Genomic DNA, 16,855 nt, shown 5'->3' on the forward strand with positions numbered 1-16,855 from the left:
TTGCACAATTTCTTCAAAATTTGGTAGTTTTCGGTTGCTTAGGAAATTTTCGACTATCTCTATTCTCTTTTCAAGACAGTCAAAACTTAGATAAAATCTGTCACTATCATTAATTGATGTCAGAAATATTCCAGTGTTAAACTTTTACATAACAAGCTTTGAAAAGCGATTGTCTATAAAGAACGTATGTTATTGGAAATTTATCTCGGCCTGGATTTAAATCTATCGCTTCTCTTAGTGTGGGTGGTATTTACAAAATATTGAATTAAATAATTTAATAATCAAATTTGTAATACAGGGAAATTTTACAAAAATAATAAAACAAAATTCCAAAAACTAACAAGCAAACATGAAAATACAATCAAAGGCAAAACAAGCTTTTTTACCAAATTATTATTCACTACAATATACATACTTAAATACCGGGTAATCCAAATACCTAGATCTAACTACTTCAGCACTTCTAGCCTTCAGCACAATTTCATTAGCATAAGTGACAGGCACAAAAAGCAAACTCTTTCAAAAAGTACTCGTGCAAGTACATACACACATACAAACGCTATGGCATAATCAAGGGGATTAGGCGTGGTGACATTTCAAATCCTTTCAACAATTAAGTTAGTAAAAGTGCAAATCTAAGTGTACAGCGATACTTGATGAGTGATTGTTAAGATTTCATTGATTTCTATTTTTTATGGTTAGTTTCGGTTGATTGAACGGTTAGTTGGTTAATTTTACCTAAATGTATTTGATATTTAGCCGCATCACGGAGTTGCTGTTGTTGGACTCTGTGCATTGGACCTATAATGGGAGAATAAGTAAATAAAAGAAGAATATTTTGTTAAAGCAGAAAACAGATTAATATGTTAAAATTCTTCAGTACTTTTTTGCATTAAAACAACAACAATAAATTGCGTACAACTGTACCACATTGCCGCCGGGGGAATGATGAAGTGAAAAGTGCGATTTTGATGATGACAACGCGCCTTTAATTATTTACAATAAAGTCAGTGCTAATGAAGCGAGAGGATTGCGCCACTAAATTATGATATATACATACATACGTATACTTATGCACACTCTTTGTTAGTATGTATGGGTCTAATAATTTTGTTTATTTTTTCTCATTTTTTCCGCTAAGGAAAAGAGGTTTACCAAAGCTTTTTGCGTGAGGCAAGAAGTGGTGACTGTGAAGAAGATTTCTGATAAATGACGAGCTGTGATGTGGCGTTAATTGACGAATGACGGTAGGCTAAGAAGAGGCGATAGAAAATGAGCGCTTTTTGGGTGGGAAATTGTATAATATTCATATATGTACATATTATAAAGCGATTTAAAAACTGAACCGTTAAATGTTAGATGAGAGCCAGCAATGAAATGCAGAAAAATTAAGCGCAAATATACAAATTCAAAATACCGCTGACTATGGACTATGGAGTAACTAAATGCAGGGATTCATTTTAAACTCAATGCTTTCACCGGCGGAACTACGCTTTGTGGCTGTCATTTATGCAATTTGTCGGCAATTCTGCTGGCCATTTGATAATTTCCGCAAATTTATGCAGCTTAATCGCAGCGCTATGACCGGCGAACGCGGTTCACATAATTTGCGCAATTGAGTTTTTTTATTTTATTTTATTTTTCCCGCTTATTTTCATGTTAATAGTTAGTTACGTAAGTGTTTATATGTAAATATATGTAAGATCGTATGTTGGTTGTATGACGAGCTGCTGGTGCCTTAATGTCTGCGCGCTTCCTTTAGCTGAGTGGCATATCATTACGAGTACAAGAATGGGTGATTAGAATATGAGAATTACTTTTTCCTATTAATAGCCAAGACGGTAAGGCAAAAAGTTAGAAACATTATTGTGTACATTAAGTGAAGGAAAACTCGTGAGAGTGCCGAGTTGGTATTAATTCAATTAATAACGAAATTTATAATCATTAAACCAATATAACTTGTGTAAGGCTCATTAAGGCCCTCATTAATTTAAATATGGTTTGCTAAATATTTGATTAATTTTATTAAAAAGAAAACTTTAGAGCAAACGAGTGTTTGCCAAATGTAAGTAGATACATACCTGTAACTCAAATAGTTTAAACTACCTCATTCTCATATTCATATCGTAGTGCCACCCTCGATTCAATCCTAGCGTGGAACTAAAAAAAATCAGATTTCAAAAGGCCATGCCATTAGAAATAACATCCTAAATTTTTAAAGCGACATCTCAAATAGTTTTTGAGTTACAGCATTCTCAAGTGTAGTCGCTCAGTTCCATTAGCATAACGCTTTTCTCAAAGCGATGTATATTTTATAAATTTGTTTGAATGATTCCTCGGAGGCAAATGATCCGATCCTTATTAACTTTTTTGCATCTTTCTCAACAAATATCGAATGTAAAAATTTTGTAATTTTTGATTTTTTTTCGACAGAAAAGAAAGAAAGTCATTTTATAGACAATATATTTTAGTAGAGAGTTTTTTAGGTCTTATCCAAGCCATCATTGTAACCAAGGAGGACCATTTTAAGCCTCGACTATTTTATATTGAGGGATCAACAGCCTAGAAGACTAGCCAATAAATTTACACTTTTAGCACTTTAATACTCACTTTCGAACCATTTCTATCGACGGCTGTATATGGTTTACACAAGATTCATTACTTGATTTATTTTATAGTACATAAAGTAACCGAATTTCGTACAAACATACATGAATTCACAGCTTTTCCATTCATGCCTCATCAGCACTCTAAATGTATCCCCAATCCATTCTCAAACTTCAAGATACTCATACCCGTACGAAAAAATAAATCGATACACTCAGTTTGTAAAAGGGAACGAGTGTGTGCCAGCGAAATATAAAATAAATAAAAACTAGCAGTGAAGCATGTTCGTGTGTATTGCTATAAAAAATATGCAGCGTGTGCATTTATCAAAATATGTAGTTTTAAATATACAAACTTGTATATAGATATGCAAGTATATACTCGATATATGCATGTGCGCGACTAATGGTGTGACTTTCTGCCTTTGCCCGATGTAGTGGCATTATTATTATAATAAAATGGGGCCAACGACCTGAAAGGCAGCCTCTTCATAGAAATAGCCGATGTACAACAACAAAATATATTTTAAAACTTCTTCCAAGTTGTGAACGCACACTAATGGACTGAAATTCTCACAAACACACACACACATACCAACTGTGTGTCACTATGTATGCAGGCGGCTATAAAAGCCGACATATCGTCGTAAAAAGTGTAGAGGAAAGTGACGAAGTTCTCAAACACACTCTTGTGCATACACACATTTGCTTCTATATATGACATATTTCTGTACATATGTACCTACATACATATATATAAGTTATGAGTAGGCTAGGCTGACCCACTGACTCTCAGCTGGGTGTTTTAAACTTTGTTGTGATTTGTTTATAGAACATACCATATGTCGTTCCAAAATACAATACCTAATTCGAAATACATTTTTTGATTCAGAAAATTTAGTTAAATATACATAAATACATATATTCACGATTATTTCCAGAATTAAATATAGCTCCATTTTGTCTCGAAGTTAAATAAAGAGCTATAACTACTCAAAATCAAGGCATTATAATTTGGAATTAAAATTTTAAAATTAAATAGACTTAAGATCGAATTGGACCCGGACTTAGATATTTTCTCCTCTAGATTAGTACAACATTTTTCATGTTCGTATGAGGTTTGATCTCCATTTGTCAATTAGTGTGTGTTTGGCAACTGCTTGTTTACGACGCGAAAAGTTTGTCTGACGATGTACATCGTGAAAGGATGAGGATGAGTTTCTATGAAATTTCGTGTTTGCAATATAATCACCGCTGCGTAATGGTTGTATATGTTGCAGAAGTGTTTTGGAGTGTCTACTTTATCACGAACATAACAAAGCGCATTCAGTGAAGGTCGTGAAGTCATCGAAATTCGAGTTGTTCATCCACCTCTGTTAATGAATATAAAACCGAAAATGTTAAGACTAAACACATTTTGGTACATCTTTAGGGCAGAAAACGTGTCAGCAAACGTATCGCAACTCGTGCATTAGATCTGAATATTATTCGACTAGAGGTACCATTACTGATGACGAAACATGGGTTTATGGAAATTACGTCGAAACTGTCCAGCAATTTACCGAATGACCCTCCAAAAATTAGCGGAAATTGAAAAAAAAATTCGATGATTGTACTAAAAATGATCAGGCGATAATAAAGATTTGTCATATGTCAATTTTTTTTTGTCAGTCCGACTAAATTTTGATCGGATGGTATTAACCGTAACTGGTTGTCTTTTCTTGAATCTAATGGGTTGCATATTGACGTTATATGTGTAGTAGACTTATAGCCTTTCCGAGCCTATCGTTGAGCGAATAGCGAGCTGTGCGAAAGGCAAATCTGGTTTCTCAATTATAATCTTAACGTACTAAATTAATTTGGTTGTGCGAAAAGGCTATTAGTAGTGAAGCGTTTTAGCCCATTTTCTGTTTAATGCAGTTCAAATCGGTCAAGAAATTTAAGATGATGTTTCACTTTGAATTGGGAAATATTTTGATATTTTACAAACATTTATTATGCTCTCTGCAACGTATTGGGAAAGTATTAAAAATTGGAACTAGAAAAAAACCTTAACCCATTAGAAGACTAAATTAAACTGAAACAACAGTTTACTTTCAATTTAAAGACAAGACAAATTTAAACCAAAAGTTTACACATAGTGTCCATCAAAGGCAAAACAAAAATGACGGCATGTCATGCACAGAGAGGGCTCGTTAATAACAAATTCCACCATTCACGAAATTTTAAGAATAACTTGCGAATTCAGCAACTGATGTTTGAAGAGACTGGAGCACTGACTAAGCATACATATGTATGTATGTAAAAGCCGGAAAATGCTGCCTGGTATACCAACATTTAAAGACTAAGAAGAGTAAAGTTCCTGCTGCTCGTAAAGGATGCGAATGAGCTCAAATGCTGAATGAGGCCAAACAGTCTGTCTGAATGGTGGAAGGATAGCCTAAGGCAAGTCGTGCCGAGTGCCTTTCTCCGTATAAGTTTCGACCTTTTGGCAGCAGGTTTCTGCTTAAGGTAGATAATACGTGCACTCTGCCACAATGCTCGGAAGACGATAAATGTTCACCTGCACAAAGTCACACGTAGATTATTTGTGAAAAGTACGATTTGACATGACATGAGAATATGGAGAATTTTTAGCGCATGCCACGACTGCCAATGCCAAAGTTCCATATAAGTAGTTCTACACGAATACGTACGTATATTCATCGGTAGCGCCGGTATTTTGTAGCCGTGCTAAAAGCTTAGAGTTAGTAGGTCGAAAAAGGCATTTTGCGGCGTTGTGAAGGCAACAATAAAAATGAGGAAGTTTATAGCCTTTGTAAGCAATATAATCAATGGCACTGAAGGAGCATCCTTCTACACCCGGCAGCTGCAGGGTAGTAGTTGGTTCCTGTGGTTATGTGGCTATAAAAGTCAGAATTTATCTCCGTTAATAGTCATCTTAACGGTAAAAGCAAATAGATATACCGCTATGTGCATGCAACTAAGCGTGTAGGTGGGAAAGCTGTTGCATGAGGCTACAAGGGATAATCTATAAAACCCCAGGAATATACTTAGCGATGCATTTATTACACATCGTAAATAATGTTTGCTATAATTACCCAGGCACTATGTGAGAGCATGCACTAAGGGCGAATTTAAAATTGATAGTCAATAGAAATTATATGACAGTTGAGGTAAGTTATTTCTAGTCACTTCTGTAATAATCGGACTAAGTATAAGGACCGTTAATTCAAATATAATGGCATTTTGAAATTTATCATTCTATTTATTTTGTAGTTTAAATAAGGCGTGAGAAAAACTTGAAAAACACCACGCTTTCGATATTTGTAATAATTCTCCCATTCGCCTCCTTTATTTTATGTAGATAGATAGTGAAATCATAATAGTTAACTATCCGCTTATTATTATGATTATTATTAATTCTCAACCAGTTTATTCTACGCTCTCACGTTGGAGCAAAGCTTTAGTACGTTCTCAAACAGCACGATCGTATTTATGGTTATGTGGCCTTTTCAATTGGACTGAGATTCGCTTTACTGTTTGAGTAATCTCCCTCTTTGAATGCAACCAATCGTTTTATGTTCGAAGCTAGGACCTCCTATTTACTAGATAACCAACACTGGCAAACACTGGTTCTCATCCGATGATTTTGAATTTTTAATAGATTAGACTTAGACTAAACTTACTTACTTAGACTAAACAAACGATTTTTTTTTTAAATTCTGACTACCCTAATGTAACTGTTCAAAAAAAATTGTTCAAACATTGGACAGGGTGAGAATGATTTTTTAAAAACGATAAATACAACAATATTTTGGTTTTTGATTTTGAAGTTAATCACTATAAATGCTTTCTTAAAGTCAACTTTCTTAATAAAACCTTTACAACTGTAGGTAAAGAGGCAAAACTAGAAAACATATGGATATAAAAAGTTTAAAAGGGTTAAAGTTAGAGTTAGTTACCTAAGTGTATGTCGGATAGCAACGCGCTTGTGGCACCTGTGTCCTTTACCTCACTTACAGCTAATAAAATGCAGTTCTGGCGTTGATGCCTTAGAAAGTGTGGTGAATGTCAAAGGGCATGTGTAGAAAAGCGCAGCTTAAGTTGAGGCAAGAGCGTGGGAGTGTGTAAAAAAATGGAACAGAAGTGAAAAACGTGAGTGAAGAAATTAAAGGAGAAGCGAAAAAGAATCTTCATTTATGTACATGTACATGGACTGCTGTGCGTGGCGTCGTGAAGTAATGAATAAAAACTGCAAGAAAAATGCGCAAGGATACTTCAAGGGTGAAAGATGGTATACGTTAGTGAAAGAAAGCAAAGTGAAACACTTAAAGTAGTTACAGTAGTGACGCAGTAGATGGTCGTGTGATGCGACAAGACGTCTACAAAGCTAGCAGGCGCTTGTCAAGCACACATATTTATATTGGTGGTGGTGAGACGTCAAGTATGCTAGTTATATATGATAGTTTGAAAAATGTCAGGAGCCTTGTCTGATTAGTCCTTGCACATTTTTTGCTTTAACTCAGGCCAAATGAGGGAGAACAAAATTTTAAAAATATGCAAGCAAAGTTAAAGAGCATTGCCGTCGCTTGCAACACTGAAGTCAATGACGTAAATGTGCGTGCATATGTATAGGTATACGTACATAGTTATTTAAGTAAGAATCTCTGCACTTGCTTGCGATCTAAAGCTAGTTGTCGATATTTGCGTCAACCTTAGCAGCAAGCTTTTGTTGTTGTTGTTGCACTTGTTTGCGCAAATACATGACTTCCCTGGAACTTGTTAACTGGAAAACAGTCACAGGACTTAGACTGCGAACACGCATAGGTACTTGCAACTTGCATGTTGCGCTGTTGTGACAGCATATGTTGCACGAACATTGCTCCCAAATTGCAACGGTACCAACATATTGCGTTTGTCCCTGTTGTTGAAGTAGAGAAAGAAGTAATATTTTTTGCTTCCACTCTTTTCTAGCTTTCACACTGAAATACCCTTTGAATTCGTTAAGTCCATAACAACTTCTCGGCGGCAGAAAGAGGGGCAAATAATCACGAAAATATAAGTAATCAGCAAACAAGTGCAGCCACAAAAAATATGCATACGTTTTATAACAAAAAAAAGGAAAGAAAACTGAAAACATTGTTGCAGCAGCAAGAGCAACTAATACAATTGCACAATGAAGAATTTAAAGGAGCGCGTAAACCTGAAGGGTTTGTTCCTCAGCGTTGCATGTTGTGAGTGCGAGCATAAAAGGTGCCACTTCAAGAACTAAATAAATATGAATGAAGTTGCTAAAAAAAACATAGATGGAATTAATTTTGTGTTTTTTTGTAACAGGAATACTCTCATAGCTTCTTGGTGAAATACTGCTGAAGTGAAGTGCAGGATTTACTCAAATCCCAGTAGAATGAATGAATACTTAATTATTTAAATATTCAATGAGAGAACTTTCTAAAAGGCTATTGTAATATTTTACAGGCAATAAATAAATATAAAAATGATGAAATTTTATAAAATATGAAAAACCTAAAACTCAAAAATGGCGCTGAGGTCAAAATATTTAAGGAAATTTTTTATATTCCATTCTTAATTTGGACATACACAAAATTTATAAGTAAAATGTTCTTACTTATTATTTTCTAACATGCTTCTACCGCAATATAGCGGATACTCCTGTTCTAAGACCTCAAAACAATCTTCGGTAAAAAACTTTAGCGATTAATAGCTGATCATGAGTTCTATGTCCATTTAAACTTCGACTGCATCGATGTTATAATACTCTTCACAGATGAATTTCTTATAGCAACAACATAACATATGTATGTACATATGTGTTTAATTAAATTGAAGACATAACCGGCCAACGGTTTATATCCAATCTCAAAAGCTTTGTTGGTTCTTTCTAACCTCGTTGTACGCCTTTTACCTTCAAATCGAATTAAGGTTATTTAAAAAATATATTTTATAGTTCTTTATCTAGATATTGATCGTGTGTATAACAGCTATATGCTATAGCGAACCGACCTGACTAATATGTTAGAATATTGTAGAATTGTCTTAGACAATTTCTCATGTCATCTTGTAAAATAAAAAGTTGATGGAGCAGTTTGTATGGCAGATATATCCTATATATTCTTAGAGTGCAGAAAAAGATGTACAATATTACAGATCGGTTTAAAAAATGAAGGGCACAGAAGGAAATGCGAAATCGTCTCAGCTCGTCACGCTGATCATTTATAGATATATTTGATAGGTTTTCTTCTGGTTGTTACAAAGTTCGATTGAAAACCATCAGATGACACTGAAGTCGTAATAATTTAAAACATTTTTTTATTTAATACCATGGCATACCCACAATTTTCCCAATGTACATACATATGTAAGTAAAATATTTGAATTTTTAAATTTTTTTTTATTTTATTTAATCTAATTCGGTTATGCAGCGCTTTCATTTTCCCCAAAGAATTATTCCCATTTGTTTATTACAGTTCTCTCATTGCATGCCATCCGCAAAAGGGTTTGCAGTTCAGTTCCAGTAGCCCCAAGTGTTATACACTCCTTTATGGATTTTTGGTTCTTGAATTCCGACAACAGTTCAAAGAACTTCTACGCTTTTACTTCTTTTCACTAGCATTTCTACAACTTTCGTTGACTACAACGAACTTTTTCCCGTCATTTGCTTGTGCGCTCCAACTGCGTTGCAAAAAAATTTTGTGTATGTAAATGTGTAGTATATAGTATAATATTTGATGAACGAAATCACAAAGTAATGAGCAGGAAGGCGTTCCGGTTGTCGCTTGAATGGCTTCGAATAGTGTTGTGGCACGAACCTGAAAGTAAGTAACATAATAACTGGGGAAAAGCGAAACAATTCAGTGAGCAAACGGAAAGTAAAGCGAAACTAAAAAAAAACTAAGAAATGACGTTAATTGAAGCATTTATGTATTTAAATTTGTGCTTGCTAATATCGACTCAATGCCACCGACGGCCACGGTGTTCAAATCGCATTTTTAGTTAGTCTCTGCCCTTCATATTCACGATTGATAGCCGTTTATTCGAGGATTTTCTGCTTACAATCGGGTTTTAAATATCTTTTTGTGTTGTGAAAATCATAAGCTCTCATTTTACACGGCTCTTAATGAAGCCGGACACTTGTTTTGGTATCTGAAATCTTGAAATTTTTCGCCAGCATCAATCTCGTTGTGCTAATAATAGACGGCAATTTTCCAATTCTCTCAACTGGGTCAGTAATGGCGCCAAAGCAACGGACTAAGTCAGCAACATCCCACCGAAAGCACTGTAAGCGGGTTGCTGTGCTTATGCTTTTCAATAGTATGTAGGTTTTTGTTGTTTTTATTTAGCTGCAAGCGCTGCCATTCAAATCATTCATGTTCTTCGCTTTCATGCCAGTAGTTAGTTGTGTGCGAAAGTTTCATTGTGGCCATTGTTCGGGCGGCCCGGCCTGTCTTGCCCTTGGCAGCACTTTTCAATGAGCCCCAGATATTCTTTATGCTCAAGCTATGAGCGTGCATGTGTGTGTGTGTCTGTGTACACGCTCGTTTTGCTGGCAAAATCCATTTGATGGCACTTTAAAGCTGCTGCAACAATTACACATCCACCTACAGTGCTACAATCACACACACATACATATGTACATGTATAACATAAAGCCAAGTAGTTGCATAGAGCGCGTCGTGCTGGTGATAATTTTGCAACGCTGACATAATAATGAGAGAATTGCTGAAGCAATTCAAGCATCATTAGCTTAAATTTCACAATCACAGACAGACATAATGTTGAGTTCACAAAGTTTTGCTGCATTTGACGCATCAATTAGATTTTCGTAAGTTTTCGCTTTGCTTCTAAATAATTACGCAATGCTGTTGCGAATATTTAATTAGTCGCCGCCAACTCGTCGTGGCAACTCATCAAGCGACAGTTGTGACAAATGTGCATTCTCGGCATCGTCTGCCAGTTTGGCAGACACCAACTACTGGACTTCTAGGCAGACGCTCAACTTCAACTTCGCCAACTAACTTCAATTCCATTTGCCGGCACTACAATTCAATTTGTCTTCTGCCTTTGCGCCTCCATTGAAGCGGAAACAGCGTCAGGCGGAAGCTTACGTCCGCGCCATGTCTCACTCAGCCGACAGTTTTGGCACTGCAAATAGATACGACGAGCGAAATGCGCTTACTCGCCTTTGTTATGCCGCCCTTGCCGACTGACGAGCTGCCCGCCAGCAATCGCTCGCCTTGTCAGCGAGCAATCATCTGCAGAAACGGCAACATTTGTTGCTGCCATTCGCCTGTCATGCACATACAAGCATAACTACATACATAAGTATATATGAAATGAGCTTCAATTCTAAATTCATTTCCTCAGAGTTCTAGTCTGCCTTAACTCCGTCAAATGCCACACTATCGCCGCTCATTCAGTCTGTATTTTCAGAGTTGCATTATTCGTTTTGTGCGAATTTGCGTCACCGTTGTCGCCCTCCATCTGTTCGTTTGTCTCGCTGCAATTCATTCTCATATCCCACCCAAGATTGTCTGACGCAAGTCAATTCGTCATTTGGAGTATCTGCGGCCGGTGCTTTTTGTCGCATGCCACACATTTAATTTTTTGCTTCATTTAATATTGTATTTCTACATCCATATGTATGTATGTGTGTGTGCGTACGTTGTTCGGAATATTGTCAAACAACTTCCATGGAAGTATAGTGGTTATCATTGTGAAAAATTATTTTGGTATTACTTAATGGTGCATAGAAAAAATTTAATTGTATTCCGTTGTGGGAAATTAGATAAATGTCTGGAGTTGTATGTATGTATGAATGTATAATTATATTTAATTTTGGGCGTGCTGTAACTCTTTGAGCATGTTGAGAAATGAAAGACGATTGTAGAGATGAACGTCCAGGATATTTATCTAAAGCAATCTTTCGATAGAAACTGCCCGGACTGGTTATTGCAATTTTAATTTTGCTGGTGTGTGGTTTCATATCCTTGGGGTCGTTTTCTCAAGGTCTATAAAGCAGTCATCTGTTAGTTAAAATGACAAAGAAATTAATAACGAGGTTGCTTAAGGGGGTATTCTGGTCTAGAAGCATGAATTTCAGGTAATTATTAAAGTGTCGTAAAAAAAGGCAATTAATATTTTTACTATCCTATTTTTTATTAGTTATTTGTTAATTTTAGAAGAGCACAGAAAAAAATTAAAAACTAAAAAAATTTCAAAAATTATGCGCTGACGAAGTGGACGGTCTCTAAAAATTTTCACGTGATTTCAACCCTCCTAGTCATCTGAAACCAAAAAAAAAATATTATTAATCGAGAATAATGTCTCAATGGCCGGAACTACGGAAAAGTGGGAAACAATTTTTTTCACTAGATGGCGACTGCCTGCAAAAAAGTTTTTTTGGAAAACTTTTTCTGACTATTTCGAATTTTTTAAAAATAATAAAAAATAAAAATTTGAGGATGGGGCTAGTTCCAACCATAGACAAGCCTATAAAGAAGACTCTCTATAAAAATTTCAAGTAAATCGGTCCAGTAGAGGGTAGCGTTCCGAAAAAGTCAGTTTTGAAAAAAAACGCGTTTAAAGTTTCGCGTAATGTCTTTTGTTCGACTAGTTCCGGCCGAACCAGTTTAGATGCCGGGTCAGAAAAATGCCTATATCTCCGAAAATAATTTGAATTTTGAAAAATCATCTTGTACACATATTCTTGAATAGTTAAACTTTGAAAATATAAAAAAAAAAAAATCGATTTTTTTAAATTTCTAGACCAGAATACCCCCTTAAAGGTTTGTATTTCCAATGGAATTACGACTACGCAATCATTCAAAATGTTGCAGAAGAGTTTTGTGGAGGCACAAAGCATTCAGTGAAGGTCATGAAGTCGTTGAAATCTTGCCATCCAACTCTGTTGAAGACGAAAAAATCGAAAAAGTAAATATATATATCATATTTCAGAGATATCTTTACAAGCCTTATAGATCGACTCAACACGTTTTGGTTAATGTTTTGGGTATGAAGTGTGCTAATGCTAAACTAGTATCAAAAGACTTGAATCTTTTGCAAAGTCAAAGACAGTGGCAAGTAGAGGTTGCAAAAGAAATGTTTGACAATGACAACGTAGCTGAGAATCCTACATTTATCAAACGCATTAGTACTTATGTCGAGGGTTTATGAAATGACGCCAAAACTGTCCAACAATCCAGCGTATGGAACTCCAAAAATGAGCTGAACCGAAAACAAAAACTTCACTGAAGATGCCCGTCTAGGCTTATAACAAAAAATACGTGAAAATATAGTTTTTTTCTTTAGTCCGGATCAAATTTGATCAAATGAAATGTAACATAGAGAGTAAGGCTCTTAAAATTATTCGAATAACCATTCCAATAGACTTTTTCAAACGTTCGTATGAATATTAACTAATCTAATCGATTAGTCGAATAATAGGAGCTCTAATAGAGAGTTCTTTAGATCTAAAGAATTTTCCAGAACAATTACTGTAAAGTGATTTTTCAAGTTACCATACAAGGACCTTATGTTAATGAGTCATACGGTTTTTTCGGGAACACATTCTAAGCTGTAAACTATATTACTAGTTTAACGGGTACTTAGATAAAACTGGTTGAAGGCAGTAGAATCCACACTTTTATAAACCTAAAGATGTAGCCACATAACCGATAATAGTGATGGGGCCAGAACCATTTGCATATTAGCCTATCTGGAGCTCGAGTTCCAAAAAGTGCGGTTTACAAGCTTATGGCGAAATTTTGATAAAAAGATAAGAGTTAAAATTATCGACTCAGTTAAGACGAGATATACAGTTTTTCAGTATTAAGTTACGTAAAAGTCCTAGTTAATAATCTCATTTAGAACCATTTAATTTTTGATGAACTTTGCCCGGACATTTCGTCCAGCAAATCAGTGAATCCCAAGAGACTGTTTTAAGAATCCAAATGTGTAGTATAGACGGTTGACTCTTTAAATACGGAATAGCATTTTCAAGCAATCGGAGGGTGCTCATTAATTCCAATATTCCAATTCACATACCAATATCGATTTGTATAGTTCAATTAAAAGTATTTAGGAGAAGAGCTGACTCTATACTCAATTTATTATTTATTTAATATTATCTTCTGTAGATACATACAATAATCCTAAAAACAATAACATCGCTACCAGTTGGGAATGTCCAAGCAAAAACTTCGAAACGACGACAAAAACGACTTAATTACTAACTTTCTAAAACAGCCACACACACAGACACTGTCATGGCGTTTTACCCTTCAATTTCATAGCCAAGCAGAGCAAGGTCAAAATTGGATGCTTTCACAATTTTCGGATTTTTGCACAATTTCGGTAAACAATTTGTTTAATAACAACGTTAGCTTGACTTTCGTGAGATATCCTTTACAAATAAGCGCACACGTACGACGAGTGTGACCAATTCATTAAAACCGTAAAATAAATATTTGAACAAGCACCAAATAGACGAAAAACCGAAAAAACTGACGCGAAAGGGAGAAAAAGGCAAGTTCATAAAATTTAATAAAAACGAAATAACAAAAGAACAAAAGAAAGACGAAAATTTATGAGATTCTAGATATGACAATAGGGTATTGCCCGGAATGATGCTTCAATCAAATAGAGTGCAATGTAAATATTGAACACGTTTTTGCTTTTAACCCACCGTTGGCTGGTGGTCAGCGCCGGCGCTGCTTTGTTATAGAAGTCTTTCAGGAATACAATTCAAGCAACAATACAAAGTATTGCATGGTATTCTTGAGTAAATGTTCTACACACTACCGGCAGTTATAGTGCATTAGAGGCGTAAGAAATGCGGCACAGTATGAGCGTTATCGGTAGGCAAGAAAAAGGGCACAGAAAAATCGAAAAGAAAGCAATATACAATCAAAGAAAGCAAAAGCAAACAGATTCGTGCCAACTGGGTGGAATAAAGTGTAAAACCACCCTCATATGTGTATGTGCAAAAATACAATTTATGCACCGGTAAAAATTTCACTCTTAAAAGGCTTCAGTGAAGTGCAATTACTCGACGCTACCAACGCATTTACTAGAAGAACTAGGGTCTTATACCGTTTGTGGATGGAAATGCATTAGGGTAAGAAAAAATATTTTTTTTGGCTATTATATATACATTGTTGACCTTCTTAAAGTTATACTCAAATATGCTTACAACTCAGTAGAAAACGTTGAGTTCTCGTGAAATAAAAAGTTTTAAAAAAACTTAAACCGAAAGATAGCAACTTGGTTGGGATGTATTTAAGCTCGTATTTTCACAATAAAATATGTTTGTTGTATAATAAAAGAATGTTGATCTAAAATATGCAGACTGGATGACCCTGAGATGTATAAATCGAATGTCACTCATTATACCCTGATCAAGGTACATTAAGTTTGCTACGAAATTTGTAACGCCCAGAAGGAAACGTTGAAGATTCGTTCGCTCTTTTTTTACCAAGAAGCTATATCATTTGATTATAATAACTTATTGTTTGTTTCACCAGATCTGAATTATTGAAGTCATATAAGCTCCAACAATAATGCTCAGATAAAGTGAGAATTTGAAAGTAAAAAAAAGAACCACCCTAATGTGCATGTGTAATCGGTAAGCATATGCATGTTGCATATGTTGCAAGGGCGTTGACGAAAATGACGATAGCTTAATCCACATGCGTGCTGCTGCTGTACACCATTACGCATACAATGAAATAGCAAAAATTTTTACTCCATGCCTCAATAAATATGTGACCGGAAAAACAAAACGAAGAGCCGAGGAAATGAGTAATGAGTAAAAGCATAAAAATCGATAAATGTAGTAGAAATATATGTATGTACATATGAGAATGTAAGTATGTGAGCACAGCAAGGATGCGTTGGTAAGGCTTGCGGCGGCAAAAGCGAGGAGCTCCACGGGGCACCCGGAGAAGACTTGCACTTGTGTGAAATGTAGAAGTGAGATGGTATTGTGGTACACCTTAATATTTATGGCTCTGCAGGGGAAAAAATCATTGCAATTTTTTCGCCATTACACGAACAACTGGGGAAAAATACGACCATGTAACAATGGACGAAACGCAAGTTGGCAGCCGAAGGATGGCGCACAGTGGTGCCAGAGCGGAAAAAAAGGATTTTTTTTATCATTCCAAATTTGTACCATCTTTTCAATTTAAGCTAAGAACTAATCAAATAACATTGTCCGAATACTTGGGCTTGATATATTCAATGGTTTTTTGTTGGGAGAGCTTCAAAGTCCAACAAAGTATCAACGCAAAGTTACTCAGAAAAATGTGATGAATATTGCAAAGGTTAAAACTCAAAAGTTAACTATAAAATACCAATTATAAAGTTTCTATTTATTAAAACCAATGTTATAGATGTGATTTACATCATCAAATGTATACTTTCTTTTCCAAGATTTTTTTAATATGATGTTTTTTCATGGTCCAAAAAAATCATATATTTCACAACTTCAACAGAATATAACTATTGTGCGCAGGAGCGCGCAGGTTAGCCACTTAAACAAAATAAACTTTAAAATCTCCTTCATCGATAGAAAAAAAAATCAGCTCCCATTAGCTGCCAATTCATGAGTAATTAGCATTTTAATCTACTACAACTAGCTGTGATAACAGCGAAAATATTGCAACTTTTGTGATTATATTATATGGGAGATGGGCGTAATTGTGGGCGGATTTTCTTAATTTTTTTGGACAAGCTTATATTTACAAAATATTACACTGTAGAAAATTTTGTTACTGTAGGATGATTTTTGATTTTTGTGTTATATGGGAGGTGGGCGTGGTTGTGGGCGGATTTTAACAAATTTTTTTTTTTTCATCTAATTTGGCAACATGAGAGATGTGTGTCAAATTTCAAAGCCCTACCTCGATTCCTTCTATTTTTTGCCGCGGATTGTATGAAGCGGCACCACTGTGTGGCGCAACGAAAGTAGACAAATACACGCACACAAACAGGATGAGACAATGCGGCTGTAGTGGTAGTAGAGAGTGTGTGTGCGTGGCGAAGTCTATTGCAAGTGCGGACTAAAGGATGACTTTTCCGTTACTGCCGTCACTTCTGATGCCGCACATCAAATCGAGACTTTAGCCATTGTGTGGAGCCGTCGATGCCTGCGCAAATATCAACAATGACACTGGGGAATTAATGTGCTCATATGAATAACGACAACAAAAAGAACAACAATGCGA

General features: G+C 35.5%; 1 protein-coding gene across 11 annotated transcripts in view; it reads right to left on the reverse strand.

Annotated features, from left to right (window-relative positions):
• Nucleotides 1-16,855, reverse strand: part of LOC120776340 (tyrosine-protein kinase Abl) — a 72,496-nt gene that overhangs the window by 16,969 nt on the left and 38,672 nt on the right. For 10 of the 11 annotated variants that reach the window (XM_040106889.1, XM_040106885.1, XM_040106883.1 and 7 more), the window contains one exon: nt 739-801. The exons of the other annotated variant lie outside the window; for it this stretch is intronic. In XM_040106889.1, coding sequence (XP_039962823.1) covers nt 739-801 — 63 coding nt within the window. The remainder of the gene's footprint in view (nt 1-738; nt 802-16,855) is intronic. 11 annotated transcript variants of the gene reach the window in all.

The sequence above is a fragment of the Bactrocera tryoni genome, chromosome 5 (genome assembly GCF_016617805.1).
Source record: "Bactrocera tryoni isolate S06 chromosome 5, CSIRO_BtryS06_freeze2, whole genome shotgun sequence".
NCBI lineage: Eukaryota > Metazoa > Arthropoda > Insecta > Diptera > Tephritidae > Bactrocera > Bactrocera tryoni.